We start from the raw sequence: 15,991 nt of genomic DNA on the forward strand, positions 1-15,991 counted from the left end.
GACAGTAAACGAATGGTTGTCAACTTGTTTGCATGAAGAGAACAGATAGGATCTAAGGTAACTGAAATCCACATGGAGTTCGCTTTATTCTAGGCATGTCAAAGATGGTGCTGCAACCCACAGTGGACACTTGGCATGTGGCTGGAGCTTTTAATTCCACAGGAAAGCCAGAAGAAATAGGGTGAAATGAGCTTCTTTAATGTAAGAGGTTGATGAGGATCCCTCCTAGCTCCACGTGTAGAAGTTTGGTGTGAGGAATTTAGCCGGAAGAGAATCTTCTGTTTTTATAGTAACCCTCAGGCAGATCAACGGACTGAACTCGGGCTTTTTGTCTTAAGTCTGGATACTAGCCATTCCAAAACTGACCGGATCGCTTCTGGATCTTTTGACCCTGGGTCAGGTTTGGTAGCTTATGGATCAGATAGGAAAAGGCTTCTTTTATTTGAACCTTCCCGAGAGGCTCCTTGGGAAGAACAAGATCTACCCTTTGGATGTGAGGAATGGGCTCAGGCAAATGATCGTCTACCTGCTGCCCCGTGGGGAGAACGGTGTTGCTTCTCTTCTTTCACCTCATCCCCAGCTCGCCTCTTTTTCTGTCTCTCACTTTCCTCATCTCATGAGCGCAGATTCCTCAGAGGAAGTGCTGCCATCTAGTTTTGGCCAGTAACTTTTCACTATTTACTACAGGAGAAAAGTTAGTATTGTGCATAGGTAAGTTGTTAATTTGGTGAATGGACCCTCTGTGACTCTTGCTGTGAGTTCTCTGAAGTGTGTGTGACCAGTTTCTAATTCTTGGGCATTAGCCAGGAGGTGTGTGCCTGGGTTACAATCAAGTTTGTAGGAGGCAGAAGAATAATTGGAATTAGAGAAAGATAAAAGACTGGGACTAAATTACTACTGTTTTTCTCTTTTTAAATAGTTATTTCATTAGTTAATCTTATGCAAAAGCTGTGTCTTTGGCATTCAGAATCTTGTATTCCTTTTTGTAAAGGTGGTCTCCACCTGTAGTTGTCTTGGGAGACTGGTGATTTTTACCTCTTTTCCAGTATTATCACCAGAAGAAGTTAAGACCTCAGGATAGAAATCAGAAAATTGAACTTGCTAAGAGATAATTTACCGAGCTTCTGAGGGTTACGTAAAAATAAATGAAAATTCTCCAAATCTGTTCCAGTTTCTTCTCAGAATGAAGGTTGTGGGTAATGAAATATTATCCCATATTTTGGCTTGAGTTGCCTCTAAAAGGTGATACGGGAGGACTGATCAGTGACACCAAGCTACCACATTAGCATATCCAGTCTTTTGGTGGATGGAGGTCTGAGGGTCAGTTTTTATCAGCTTTGTGGTTGTATCCTGCTGATCTTACACCTAACCTGGCTTTGCTCTGCCTGGTAGTTCTGATTACATTTGACCAAAGCTCTGCTCCTGGAAACCTGAGTCACTTTCTGTTGTCATGGTGTACACACATCTTCTTGGAAAAGGTGAGGCCCACCCCCCTTTTTAAAAAAATCTAGCCTGTCATTCAAAGTGTTATTCAGAGGCCAAGGAAGGTAGAATATCTGCTTCTTGTAGATAATTGTTCTAAAGAGTGGTAATTGGTGGTTTACGGGTCAAAGCGCTCAGATGTTTTTACGTTTTGAGGGGCTGTACCAACACTGCCTCCAGTAGGCCTTGGAGAAGCCCCATTTTAATGCCGTGAGAGCTGAAGACATAATGAACGTAGACCTCAAAGCAAGTACTAAGGGTCCATTCTTAGATACTGACAACAGATAATTCAGACTCTGATCAACTTTTCAATTAAAGGTGATTTAGAACTAATCTACTCATTCTACAGTGGTTTTCCATTTTTAATAAGGTGGTTTCCTGGTTTCAGCTGGAATGAAGGTATTTTAACTCTTTGTCTAGCTTTCCTGAGCTTTCTTAAGTTCATTTTGATTGTACAAATGGAGTCAGTAGTGTTGGCTTCTGTGATAAGAGTGCTTTCAGGCTGACGGTGAGAATCCAACAGCAGTGTTTTGTTCCCGGCGCCCACATAAACTTTTGGTGGTGTCCACGTGAGTCAGATGGTTCGGGGGGCAGCTGTCAGAGTCACGGGAAAACTCAGAAAACCGCTCAAGTCAGTTAAGTCTTTTACTGTATTTTCTTTTTGTATCCTTTATTTTATTTATTCCTTGAATAAGATATCCCCTCCCCCCCAAAAAACATAACTACTGTATTTTGAGGTTACTGGGTGTAACTGCCCATCTGTGTCTTTTGGAATGCCAGCTGCTCTTCAAATAAATGGAAGCCTAGCCAATCAGAAAAGTAGATCATAAGCTCACTCTTCCCAGTTTATGGTGCCTAGGGAAATGAGAAGACCACCATGAACTTCGATTAGGGTGAAGATCACCCTCACCTTGTAAAAGAAAGATTTAAAAAAAACCCCAAAAAACCTTGGGACTGCCTTTCTACTTGTCTGTAGGAACAGGCCACTTTCTGTCGTGGAGCATGCATACTCATAGCAATTCAGTTGGGTCACAGAACTTGATGACTTTCCTTTCTGATTGTCACTGCATTCTTTTAGTAACCAGTGCTACTTTAATTAATTGTTTTTAAAAAACTTTGTGCAGTGTAATACAGTTAGAAGTCAGGGCTTTGAGTCTCAGCTGGATCTTAATTTCCTCATCTGCAACATGGGGATGATTAAAAATCCACAGTGTAATTCATACGGCTGTGTAATATATGTGAAATTGCTTTGTAAACCTTATAAAATTTTGCTCCAGAGTCCATGGGCCAATAGGATTATCAACAGCTGGGAGCTGATTAGAAATGCAGAATCTCAGACCCTACCCCAGGCTTGTTGAATCAGAATCTGCATTTTGACAAGACTCATAGGTGATTTGTATGCACATTAAAGTTGATAAATACTGCTGTAAGACATAATTTTCATGGAAGATTCAGTCGCCAGCAGGCTATGGATCAAATTCAGAAACGTCTCTCTACAGGGTGGGGGTCCCTTCAGATTTGAGCTTCCCTTGAACAAAAAATCTGCAGTGTCAAGCTTTTAGACACTGAAGAGATTAAAAGTTAAAAAATAAAAACAAAAACAAGCCCAACTTTTAGAAAACCCTTTTTTTGGTTTTCCTTTCTGTAATAACAAAAAATACCATTCTACGTGTTTAAGATCTGTTTTCTTTTTCCTCCTGGATCTGGTGGTTACCACAGCAGAGGGAACACTCCTCTTACCTTTCTGCACACCAGGAATTGGGTGATCATATACACAGTGCCTGGTATGTTCTGTGTTGCACTGTTTCTAAAGTGCATACCTCCCCACTTCGTCCATTTTGAAGTTGGGATGCATCTTTCAAATGATAGTGTGTTATAGCTTAATTGCCAGTGTTTCCTTCTTAGTGGCACATAAAATGATGGTATGTCTTATAAATTGATGGTGTCTCAGATTTGATGAAATGTGGTAGTTGGAGGTGGCTTGATTCTGTACATATATCTCAGAAAAAGTCATTGGGACAAAAGGTCTAATGATGAGAGCCAGAACAGTTTGTTTACAGAGGGAAAAACGTAAGATGTCTAGCAATTTTGAAGCTTTCAGGCTGTGGAGGTGAGGATGAGCATGTCTGAAAAAGACAGTGGGGAAAAAAACGTGAAAATTGGATAAAGTACTTCTAAGAAGTTTTCTTCTTGTTGTTTTTAAAAGATTTGCACTTTCATGAATTGCCTTATTTAATCCTTGAAACAGCCTTTTGAGCTAGATACTGTTGTCCCTATGAATTTATAGATGAGAAGAATGAGGCTTAGAAGGGAAGTGGTGGGGTCTGGATTCACACTTTGTTCTAATTTCAATTCTTAGCTGTATTGCTTTCTGCTGTGCTATACTGGCTTGTTCATTAGTTGAGTTCCTCACAATAGGATCATGTTATGTTAATTTAAAAGTAATTCACATGGCTAGTAACTTCAAACTTTGTTAATTTTTTTTAATATTTGAAATTTTTTATTACCAGTAGGACTACAAACTGCATAACTTCAAAGGAAATTGACATTTCAGCTTTTGGGCCTTTTGTGAAAAACACATGAGTGTACTCAGGAGAAACCACTATTTTAGTTAACATTGTTATGGTTTCTGGACTCAGTGTGTCAGGCAGATATGCAGAATATTCCTTTTTAGAAAGAAGGGAGGAAAATTACTAATCTCATTGAATGTGACTTCTGCCATGTGGAGCTTTGTGCTAAGATCATGCAATAAGAGGAGAAATTAAATTCTCATTTCTCTGACTTCATTCAGAATTAATAGATATTTTCTGAACTGTTCCTCCTGTTATGTGAGGCTTTGGGGAAGCTGAGCCATAAATGGGTTGACGCTGATCTGCACAGTGTGCGGTTCCTCAGGATCTGCCTGCTCTTCCCTCCGTTCTTCCGTATCTAGCAGTGTAACATATTCCTCCCCCTCTTTGTAGATTTGGGGTCTCCCAGAACCTTTCTTGTCCCGCTCTTGAGGTTTTAACTGAGCGTGGCAACTTGCATTTTCAGCACACACTGCCTGTATTTCAGTTCTACAGGTTTGGGTTAACATTCATCTAAAGGAAGACCAAGACCACAATAAAAAGATGCTATTAATCCTTCTTTGTTTTTTCTTTCATTTAGCTAATAAACTTTTTCAGTACTATTATGTACTAGGTGCTGTGTGACTAAAGCAAAACCTAAACCCTGCCTTTATGATGCTTCCATTGGACTTAATTACAGTGGTTCTCACTTGTGAGTGCTTATTGGAGTTACCGGAGGAGAAGCTTTTTATAACATTTGTGGGAGCCTCTACAGACAATCAAATCAGAACCTCTGGGAGCAAGCCCAGACACTTGTAAATTTTAAAAAGATTGTGATACTTGACACTGATCGTAGAGCCACTGCATTGTGAAAATGACGGTGTCCCTGGAAGGGCCAGATTGGCTGTACAGTTACATTAGAGTTAAACCATTTAATTGAGGCTTTTAAGATTTTCAAACTTGATAGTACAGATCATGTTACCATTATCCATCTCAGTGCATAGCTTTTACTAATATATTATATTTGTATAAAATGATTTATACTTTAGCATATGCATCATTTCATTGATATTCATAACTGCTCTGTTTTAAACAAAATTATCCCTGTTTTATAGAGGAGAAAAGTAAGACTCAGGTTTAATGACCTGTCTAAAGTCCTGTGACCAGTAAGTGTTAGCAGTTGAGAAAGTAGGTTCTGTGCAATCTGAGTTAGTACTTTCTTAAAGACCACATAGATACAGATAACTTACCTTATATTAAAAAGGTTTTAGGGGCCGGCCCGGTGGTATAGTGGTTAAGTTTGCACGCTCCGCTTCGGCATCCCAGGGTTTGCAGGTTTGGATCCTGAACGCGCACCTATATACTGCTCATCAAGCCATGCTGTGGTGGCATCCCACATACAAAATAGAGGAAGATTGGCACAGATATTAGCTCAGGGCAAATCTTCCTCACTAAAAAGTAAATAAATTAAAAAAATTAAAATCCCATAAAATGTACCAACCATTTATTCTCCTATTCTTCTCTCTTTAGGGTCTTCACATTTCTAAGAGACCATTTTTATGATCCTGAACCCTGTATTGTCTTTTAATAACAGACTTTTGACAGAGTGGTTTCCCGCTTGTACTCTTGGTGTCATTCAGAAATCAGATTTCATGTCACCTGTTTTTATTTAGGGCTGTTGTTGATTTGCTGAAGTTTTTTCTCTTAAGTAAACTTTTAATTAAAATATGACATATACAGAAAAGTGTTCGTCATAAATGTTGATCTTCATGAATTTCTACAAAATGAATACACCCTTGTAACTATCCAGATCAAGAAATGGAAGCCTCCTTTGGTCTCCCACCTTTGAATAGAAGAAACCTACTATTCTGCTGAGGCATTAATAACCTATTCAGAGTAGAAAATTGGTAGCTTTATTTTACATGAATGTTCTGTACAATATTAGTGACAAACAGCCTATTTCAGGGATATTTTTGAAAATCTAGCCCTTGGCAGTATAATTGAGAAGGTAAGTATCAGTGGCCAAGTTTTCAGGCCAGAGTAATCGGCTTACAGACAGGCTGAGCATCTTCTCAGCAAGCCCTTGTAAAGGGTCACTGAGGAAGGATAATGCAGAGAGTTGATTTGGAAAGTGAGTCTCCCCTGTCACCAGATTTCTTGCTTGTTGGTGAAACTTCCTACTACTACTTTATCCCATTTCCTTCCCGTTTTTGCCTGCAGACCTTTTGAACTCCTTGTGAAAAATTGGGGCTGATCTGCTCCTCCTAGCCAGTGACTTGATTTGTAGATTTGTGGAAGATTACTTAGGTGTATTCGTGGATGGTCCTTTTAATACTCTGTTATTGACGTTAATGGTATCTAATTCAGGTAGCGTTGTTTGTTGTCTAGACCACATCACCACCTCCTGGTTGATAAAGACAGTGGGAGGATCTTTCTTATTTTAGCAGTTCAGTTTTGCAGGATTTTTGTTTGGCATTTCAATTTTCATCATCATATTTTTTGAACTTCTGCCAGGGATAGGAAAATGAATATACTGCTTCTGTCAGTTTTACTTTTGCGGTAGGAGGAAGCTATTGTCTCTGGACATTTTGAAAGCCCTTTCTGTCTTTAGAATCCTGTCCTATTCCCATCTCTGCTTTGGGGTCTCGGTGTGATGCTTAATTGGCTATCATTCACTTCTTTTGAACCAAAAACAGTCTTATGCTTTCAAGATTCTACTCTGAAAGTCACGTCTCATGGCTGCCAGCCCTGTAGTTTACCATCTAGATGCCACATGAAACTGAGTTGTACATCCTTTCTAAGTTCCTTCTCGTATGTGTTTCTTTGTTCATATTAGCCATGAGGTAGTTCTTTTTCTGTGTTACATTTGAATGGGGAATGATTTTGAAAGTAAAATGGACTCTGGAGTGGTAATTGAAAGGTCTAAGAATGTGAAGGTCCGCGAGTCACCCTTTCTTGGCCAGAGATCTCTAAAAACTACTGTGAGAGCATCTATTGTGCATTTGCCGGCCTGCACACTCACAGCTGAGCGTCTGCTGCTCCACTGTCCATTATTGATTCCCCCCCAATGAAATTTGGTTGTGGTGACTGGAGATGCTGTGCAGCAGTTCTCGCCTTCTTCTGATTGGATCTTGCCCTTTTCCAGGAGCTTTAATTTGGTCCAACGTATTTGTTTCTTTCTTAAACCAGAAACCAGTTGTGGGGACAAGTAAGGTTGCCTCTCTTTAGTTTTACAAAACCAAAGGTTACTTGCCCTTTGATCAGATTCTCCAAAGCTCTCTGTGCGATGTCAAGTCGCTATACCAAATCTTTTCCTTTTGGAAATCAAGGCACATTTGCTTTATGTGTTGTGGGTAAGAGGAGACAGACTTAATTTCCTTAGAAGACAGGACATCAACATACTTGGCACCACATCAGTTCTTTTAGGTCCAGTCTTTCAATCTTTGTAGTTTGAAACACTTCAGAGATGAATTCTGTTGCATCACTGATTCGACTTAACATGCTCCCATGTAGTCTCAAGATAATCTGGTATGTGACGAGCAGGTAGTGGAAGGCAACAGGTAAACATTTAGAATACTCTTGGTGAATTTCAGTTAGATTTAACATGTTTTGAAGGATTAAAAAAGTTAAAGTTAAGGATGATTGTGAATTATTGATGCAATAAGCTCTGAGACATAGGGTGGAACTGGGGTGGTGGGTGGTGCAAATTGGCAAGATATATATATCTCAAGATAAAGTATAGATAATCTAATTAGAATGATGTCAGACCACACTTAGCTCAATATTCGCAAGCAAGGGAAGCGCTCATATAGGCAGTGGTGAAGTAGGAAATTTCTTTCTGTAGGCTTAACACTTTCCAACTATACTGTTAGCTTCCATACCTGGGGCTTATTAAGAGTCATTGTATTGTATATAGTTAGATTTGAGAGTAGAGAAGTAGGAGCAAGAGAGAAAGTTGTGGCTGGGCCTTGGATAGAAAGGAAAAAAATTGGGTGGTGGGACATTGGGCTTGGTAAGACTGTCCTCAACTCTGTAACATAAATGTATGTCTGTCTCCCCCATTTGGCAAGACTTTCTGCAGTGTTCCTGCCTCTGTGTTGTCTGTTAATTAGATTGTAATGTCTTGAAAGGGCATGAACACTAGCCTGTTCTAATTAGCATCTAGTGTAGTCTGCTGTCCACAGTGGTTGCCCACTATTATTAGTTGATGATGATTAGTGAAGCTGAAGCTATTTTTCAAACAGGGCCCAAGGGATGCAGACAGTGATGAAAACGACAAAGGTGAAAAGAAGAACAAGGGTGCCTTTGATGGAGATAAGCTAGGAGATTTGAAGGAGGAGGGTGATGTGGTGGACAAGACCAATGGTTTACCAGTGCAGAATGGCATTGACGCAGACGTCAAAGATTTTAGGTTTGTATGTTTTACGCTTCTGATTTTTGAATGGGGGCTCTGGGTTTTTGTTTTGATTTAGTTTTGTTTTGATTTTAGTTTTCCTTTTCCCTCCTTATGTGTCCTTTTTGAGAATTGGGTCTAGTGTAGGCCATACCACAAAGATTGTAAATTAACTGGCAAGGTGGAATTTTCTAAGAGCTGTGAATGCTTTGCCAAATCAGTAGGGTTTGCATTTGAGTAGGGCTATGTAATTTCCAGAATGATGCCATAAAGATCATTTCAGTGATTCTCCAATATCAAAATCACCTGGGCTGGGAGCCTTGGGACTTTCGCCAAGTTTCTCCCATGTCACTATCTTGGGAGAAACCATGGTTACTAATGGAAGTGTGTCATCTCTCTCTGGCATGTTAGAGTAGAGGGAAAAACACTTGAGGACTTCTGAATTATTTTGTTTGGGACTCATAAGCTCCCTTTGAGCTAGGTGGGTCAGGTATCATTTTTTCTCGTTTTGAAGAACCAGAGATGCAGCTTAGACGACTTGTCCTGTTGATGCCTCTCATTTCGTCTCTGGTCATGAGTGATTTGCAGGCTTTACCCTATACTTTAATACACGCGCTATTAAAATGATATTTGTCTTCCACATTTGACAAGTATTCTTCATTTATGTAGGCAGCCTTTAGTGATGGTTATATAATTTGAGCAATCTAAAAATCCTTGGTCAGTGATGTACAGGTAGAGAATTTAATCTTTTAGTGTTAGTCTAAAGCTAATATGTGTGTGTCTAAACACACACACACGCACGCACACACACACACATCTTATTTTAATATATACCAAAGCCAAAATTAAAATAGACTTTGGATCATCGTTTGTAGAACAATGTTCATTGTTTGGTATTCCTAATCTAGTTTTTGTATCTTGTGAGTGCAAAGAATTACAGTCTTGGGAAGAAACATGAGGCACAGAGTAATAAATACTCATTTACCTGAAGTCTTTCGGATGAGTTTGGGTAGCCTCTCAAGCAGCCTGTTGCTGTGTTTTGTGGTATTTAACTTTGGGGCAGGTGGTGGTGTTAGGGCATGTGTGTGTGTGTCAAGGAACACAATAATAGTTTTAATTTGTACCAGTTACAGGATTTGTTTTAGGAGTGAAAGGCGTGGAATGTAGTCACAGGCTACACTGCCCTGACTGGAATGTAATTTTATATCATATTAGTCTGATTTGGATCCTGTAGTCCTTCACTGCTTTTACGTAGGGTGGCCATGTGGCCCAGGTTACGTAGGGCAGTGCTCATTTATACCTGTGTCTCAGGATATTTTATTAATAGTACCCTTTCCTCTCTTAGGAGTGTCCTGGTTTAGATGATAAATTATATCCTCACATTACTTTTCATTTTTAGAGTTGTCTCCTTAGCAGGGGCATATCCTAGATAATTTATTCTGTACTATTTCGTAATGGTCTACGTCTTCTGATTTCTTAGAAGGGGAAAAGGGGAGACAGTTTTAGCATTGGCCGGTAGTACCCAGTAATACATAAAATTCTTTTTATCCTATATAAAAATTCTTTTAAAAATCCAAGATCATTCTCAGATGTAGAATTTCCCTTTAGAAACTACTTTTTCCATTGGCTCTATGTCTAAAAAGTAGATGTTGCTTTTGGGGGCTTATTTTACTACCAGCATTTTGGGATCTCTGGTTCATAGATGCCACAGGCAGTGATTTTTCCAGTTCATTCAGTGTTCCTCAAATCTGGGCCCCATTTGTGAAAGAAATTGTAAATTAATAGCAGGTAATGTAAATGTAAGGGGAGGGTTGTGGTGGGAAGACAGCCATAGAAGAGTCGTTTCATAGGATATAAGATGTAAGCACCATAAGGGGTCTCTGGTTGTTTTGTAGAAAAAGTTTTAAGTACTGTTGATAATAAGCTATGTCAAGGACATTGTCCTTAAACTTGGGTTGCTGTAGTGTCCCTCCCCGCTCAAAATAAGATTTAATGCCCTTTACTTTCTCTGTTTAGCCGTACCCCTGGTAATTGCCAGAACTCTGCTAATGAAGTGGATCTTCTGGGTCCAAACCAGAATGGTTCTGAGGGCTTAGCCCAGCTGACCAGCACCAATGGTGCCAAGCCTGTGGAGGATTTCTCCAACATGGAGTCCCAGAGTGTCCCCTTGGACCCCATGGAACATGTGGGCATGGAGCCTCTTCAGTTTGATTATTCAGGCACGCAGGTACCTGTGGACTCAGCAGCAGCAACTGTGGGACTTTTTGACTACAATTCTCAACAACAGGTACTGTGTGTGTCTCTGTCACTCTCTCTACTCTCCCTCCAGCCAGCACATTATTCAAGTAACTAAGAACGGGGGATGGGAGGAGGGTGGCATTATTTTAAGCTGTTGATAGCCAGCCCTTCTTAACCCAGCAGTGATGGGGGTTTACACAGCTTCTGTATCATCCCCTCAAGAAGCTCATTCCCAAGCTGAGGTGTCATTAGCGAGAGACCACCCTGCTCTCTGTGAAATTCCTTTGGCTCCTCTCTCTCCCCAGGGCCTGGGGAGTGGACGAGGTGGTGTTACCTCTTGTAACAATCCTCTTGGATGCCAGATTCATCTCTTTGAAGGTTAATGTGATTGTGATGCTACCGGTTTTTGTTTTGTTTTTAAAATAGTAAACTCTCTGTTACCACTGTCAGGGACCCAGTGCTAGGTTGCCTTATTGGTCATGTCTTGTAATTAAGTGAGTTACTGCAGATAACAAACATACCTGGTACCGTTTGAAAGAGTTAGACTGATTAGAGGACACACACACACAAATCACTCAACGTAAAATCTACAGTGAAATTACTTGGCTCTTTGTTTTATTCGTAAATCCCTGGAAAATACTGTAAATGTGCCTTCTGGGTTTGAAGGCATGGTATGACTAACTCTAGGGTTTACTGATCATTCTGTTTAATTTTTTTTTAAAAGGAAAATCATCTGTCTGAATTATAAAAGGAGGCAGGTAGCTTTCTAAACTTGTTAAGTTCCACTAATTCTCCCTTGTTGGAATTAGTTTGATGGGCCATGAATTTCTGATACTCTTTAACTTTGGACTAGAACATAAATATAAAACTTGTAGATTTGAAAGGTTAAAATCTCGTTTTGAAGTTGAGAAATTCTCTATCTATGGGAGGAAATTGACTTGTGGTCTTTGGAGATCAGTTGTAGCATACTGTCCCTTTAGTTGTCATAAACAGCTGATTTTAAATGCATTTTCATTGATAGACAACTGGGTAATAAAGTTAACCAGGTGACGTTTACCAAAGGCAATCCCTTTAAGGGATGATGCGATGTGCACGCCCTGCGCTCAGTGTCAGATGGATGTGTTAGGTTTTGTTGAGAGTAAACTAAAAGTGCACACTGTTCTTCTGTAGTTCCCAGGGGGTGTGCCCACCTCTCGTAAGACTGGACTTTCTGTGAAACAGTCTTCTTACACTGTTTTGCCTCTTTGCACATAATCCTCAAAACAGCAGTTTTGAGTGAAGCCAGAAATCGCTTCAGGTGCTGAAGATATATTAGACTGCAAAATATTTTGTGCCACATCAGCAAATATAGGGACACAGTATTCCTGTGTAGATTTCAACTTGTCCAGCTTGGAATGTTAATGTGGTAGTTTCTCTCTCTCGATTGAGGTTGTCAGTGTAGGCTATTCCTAATTAGTGTCCTCTAACCTACTTACATTAAGAAGTTTTATCCGATTCTTTCTTTACCTGAGTTTCTTTCTGCTCTGTCTTTGTCTGAACTTTCCCAGCAGCTCTTAGAACTCTGGCCATTTTTGGTTCTTCTGTACTCAGTCTCACCCTTTTTAATCCTCTGCTTATTATTTAAGAAGTGTTTGTCTTCAACCTCTTATGGATGAAAATCTGATTCTCTTTCATTTAGTTGTTCTTTAGTTCATAGCCAGAGTTGGGATTCTCATTTGATTTACTGGTCTCTGGTTTCAGAATAATTTTACCAGTTTTTTGGGAGATTGGACAATTATTAGATTCTCAGACAGAAATATACTTTTGCATACCCACAAGTAGTTAACACAATTACATTAAAAACAGCACCCACTCAGATTTATAAAACCTGGGGTGCTTCCACCACGTCTCTCATTTCAGCAGTTTTTGAAAGTGAATGTTATTATTTTGAAAGTTAAACTCTTGTTGGGTTCTGGCTTTTCCTATACGCGTTTGTTGCTGCTACATAGGGGCATTGTTAGAAAGATGTACCACCATCATATGATGTGGTCACTGTTGTTTTAGTCCATGGGCCCCTGATTCTTACTTTGCTGAGTAGATTGTTTGACACATTCTAGTACTCGGCACCCTGATAGCCTGCCTGGGACCCAGTGCCTCAAGACTCCAAGTATCTTCAAGACCCTTAACCTCTCAAAGGCTCTTGCCAGTAGTTGTTAAGAAGGAAAGGTCCTTTTTCTACTGGAGATTGGTGTTCTTACGTTTTTATCCCTCCAGTCTTTCTTACCCTTTTGTTTTTCATCACACTTTATACCCCTTCCCATTTCTACTAATTTAAATTGTTCTCATTCTTCAAGGTCCAATGCTGTTACCTTTCTTGATCTCCAAATCAAAAAGTTGTCATGTCTGTCTCCTTAGAGCTCTGTAGTGCATTGTGCTTCCTTAAGAAAAGGAGTCACCATATTCTGCCTTGTGTTATGATTATTTGCTAATAGTCCTTGTTAAACTGTAAACTCCTTGAGTAAGGTCTGGGTCTTGTCCCCTCTATGTCCTCTGCTTCGCTTTAGCAGACCAAGTTTTCAGGGAACTTTTTCCATATCCCTGTTATAATATCTCGAACATCTCCTGTATTTAATATGCTTCTCAAAACTAAAATTTGAAACCAGCCTCCTAAGAGGTCTGGAGGCTGCTCCTGGAGGCCTAGCATGCATTCTAACATGCGAGTCCTATGGACCTCGTCCGCCACCTCGTGCCCCACGTACAAACGACTAGACCTGTATCAGATTGAGGAAATCTGCCTCCTGGATCGCTATTTAACCATTTAGGGCCACGGCCCTCTGTTGCCACCTAATCATAAGCCATGATCCTCTTATCAGAAAAATGTACGTAATTCTTTTGGCACCCACCGAATGTTGTGGATAACTTCAGGGAGATCACAGATCTGTGGACTGCAGGTTATAACCTCTGTTTGCATTTTTTGTTCTCACCTGTAGCCAAGAATATCTTCTTGATTGAAATGGGCTCCCCCCGACCCCCATGGCTCTCAGTTTAGTTATTCTGACTTATTTGGTTATTTAAATAGTGTAAGGAAGTACTCACTGACAAGTGATGCGACCATTCATGCCCGTGTCCTAGGAACCTGAGACCCGAGTGTACTCTGTTCTCTCAGGAAGGACGGACTTACGGAAGAGGCGATCTTGAGTGGTGTCTTGAGAGACTTGTTTATACCAGGAAGAGAATGGAAATTCCAGTGGAGGAAATAGTAAACCTGAAGGATTAAAGTTAGAAATTAACAGGTGCATATTCAGTAGATAGTACAGAAGCAGTCATCCCAGGCGTAGTTGAGGTTGAAGAAGGGTGACTTGTGAGGTTCGCAGATAGTGTTGTGTGTCTTACTGACTTTGCTGCCTTATGGAGAGTGACATATTTTTAAGACGGAATGACTTAATTATCATGGTTTAATATTTGTGCTGAGTGTTGGTTTATCGGCAGCTTTAGACATTTCTCTATCCATGTTAATCAGTTAACTGTTGACTGTTGTGTCCTTCCAGGAACCTTCGGTTCTGCCCACAGTGAACAGAGCTAGTGTTCATAGTAAAGCTGTCATACATGCAACAATTGTGGAACAGTTGAGGACCTGAGTGCTAAGTTTGTTGGTCAGAAATGCTACCAGAACAGGGGAGAGCTTGATGAAGACCAAGGTTGCATGGACCTGATTTGAAAGACAAGTGGAGTCTGTATTGCTGCAGTTAAGAGAGCAGAGCTATGGAGATGGACGTGACTGTGGTCTGGTCTTAGGCTGGCAAGAGTGGAAGATGCATGGAGAAGGGGAAATAGAGGTGCGTTTGGTTATCGAGTCCGGGTCACAGAGGCCTTGAGAGCCAGGCCTGAGTCCCAGTCAGTATTAATGACTGTGAGGCTAGAGCCGGAGATCTAGTGTGGCACATACTTTTCTGTACATTCTGCTGTTTTGTCTTGGTTTTCTTAAATGGGTGTCAAAGACTATCATTTTTTTCTAGTTTTGAGTTATTTGCTACAATTGATAGGGCAGCTTTATTTGTGGTTTTATGAGGGGATCTTGTTTGGAAATTGACAAGTAGTTCCTTCTTGTGTTCTGTTTCTTTTTAATAAGGGCTTTGATTTGGTGCAGTAAGTTGGTTTCATAAAACTTCATATGGGCTTATATTGAGATACATAAGGTAGAGCAGCCTGGAAATATAGAAAAGGTAATTTTCATTTAGTCGATTACAAACTTAATGGTAGCTAGGGTTACTTTCGGTTTTGGGTAGTGAGGTTACTCGTAAACTTCACCTTTCTAAGATTTATTTAGGGCAGCGATTCCCTCTGTTGTGCCGTGAACCCCTTGGCAGTTAGGTGAAATCTCTGGATTGAATTCTCAGAATAATGTTTTAAAATGTGTAGTGTAAGTAGGATTACAGAGGATGCCAATTAAATAAAAATAGCTATAAAATATTTAACAGCACATTTATAATGATGTATTTGCTTCTTTATCATATGATGCATGAAATAGAACTAGGTGTACTAACTATCATAATGAGGATAACCAGGATTTTGAGATGTCTAACAACTGTAAAGTAACGGGAAAATATGTGATGTCTGTTGGCACTTGGGTCACAGATGTATTGCTAATGTTAATCTGATTTGTTCACTACAATCACAATTGAAGGACATGCTACATTTTATGAGAGTAAAGATAATTTTGCCTATCCCAAGTACAAAGATCCAGAGTTAAGAACCCCTAATTTAGGGTAATTTGAAATGCGCATTGATATCTGTGGAGTATTCTCCCCTTTTCCTCACTTTCCTCTCTTTGTCTTCTCCTTGATCCTGAAAAATACAGTGAACAGTTCATATATAATGTGTTCATACCATTTTGTGTTATGATCCTTGAGTAATATTCTTTATTTTAATTCTTCTAATATTCTATATAAGTATATTTTAGAAAATTATCACTAGGTTTCATTATATTACAAATCCAGAATATTTGTATAAATTAATCAGACTAATTGTTGATGTTTATTTAGAATCAGTTCATCTAAAAATAGCCTAATGTAGCATGTTTTTACAACATTGTATACTGGTGTACGAAAACTCTCACCTGCTGGGCATGAATTTTAACAAAGAAAAAACACTCTGGAAATCATAATTGAAGTACTATATTCACTTCTTCACAGCCCTTCTCAGATGGGAAAGGAACTTGGCGTGCGTTGCTTTTAAAAGTGTGTTAGTGATTAAATGCCACTCTTAGGAGGCCAAGTGCGTGCATGGTTTTAAAATAAGTATTTAATGTTTTTGTTTTCAGTTTACAGATGAGAGGAAGATTATTCTCTTA

At 39.7% G+C, this 15,991-nt stretch overlaps 1 protein-coding gene across 12 annotated transcripts in view; it reads left to right on the top strand.

Annotated features, from left to right (window-relative positions):
* PUM1 (pumilio RNA binding family member 1) overlaps positions 1–15,991 on the top strand; it is a 122,259-nt gene that overhangs the window by 52,741 nt on the left and 53,527 nt on the right. For 10 of the 12 annotated variants that reach the window (XM_046663370.1, XM_046663373.1, XM_046663376.1 and 7 more), the window contains 2 exons: positions 8,276–8,442; positions 10,441–10,711. The exons of the other annotated variants lie outside the window; for them this stretch is intronic. In XM_046663370.1, the coding sequence (XP_046519326.1) occupies positions 8,276–8,442; positions 10,441–10,711 (438 nt within the window). The remainder of the gene's footprint in view (positions 1–8,275; positions 8,443–10,440; positions 10,712–15,991) is intronic. 12 annotated transcript variants of the gene reach the window in all.

The sequence above is a fragment of the Equus quagga genome, chromosome 5 (genome assembly GCF_021613505.1).
Source record: "Equus quagga isolate Etosha38 chromosome 5, UCLA_HA_Equagga_1.0, whole genome shotgun sequence".
NCBI lineage: Eukaryota > Metazoa > Chordata > Mammalia > Perissodactyla > Equidae > Equus > Equus quagga.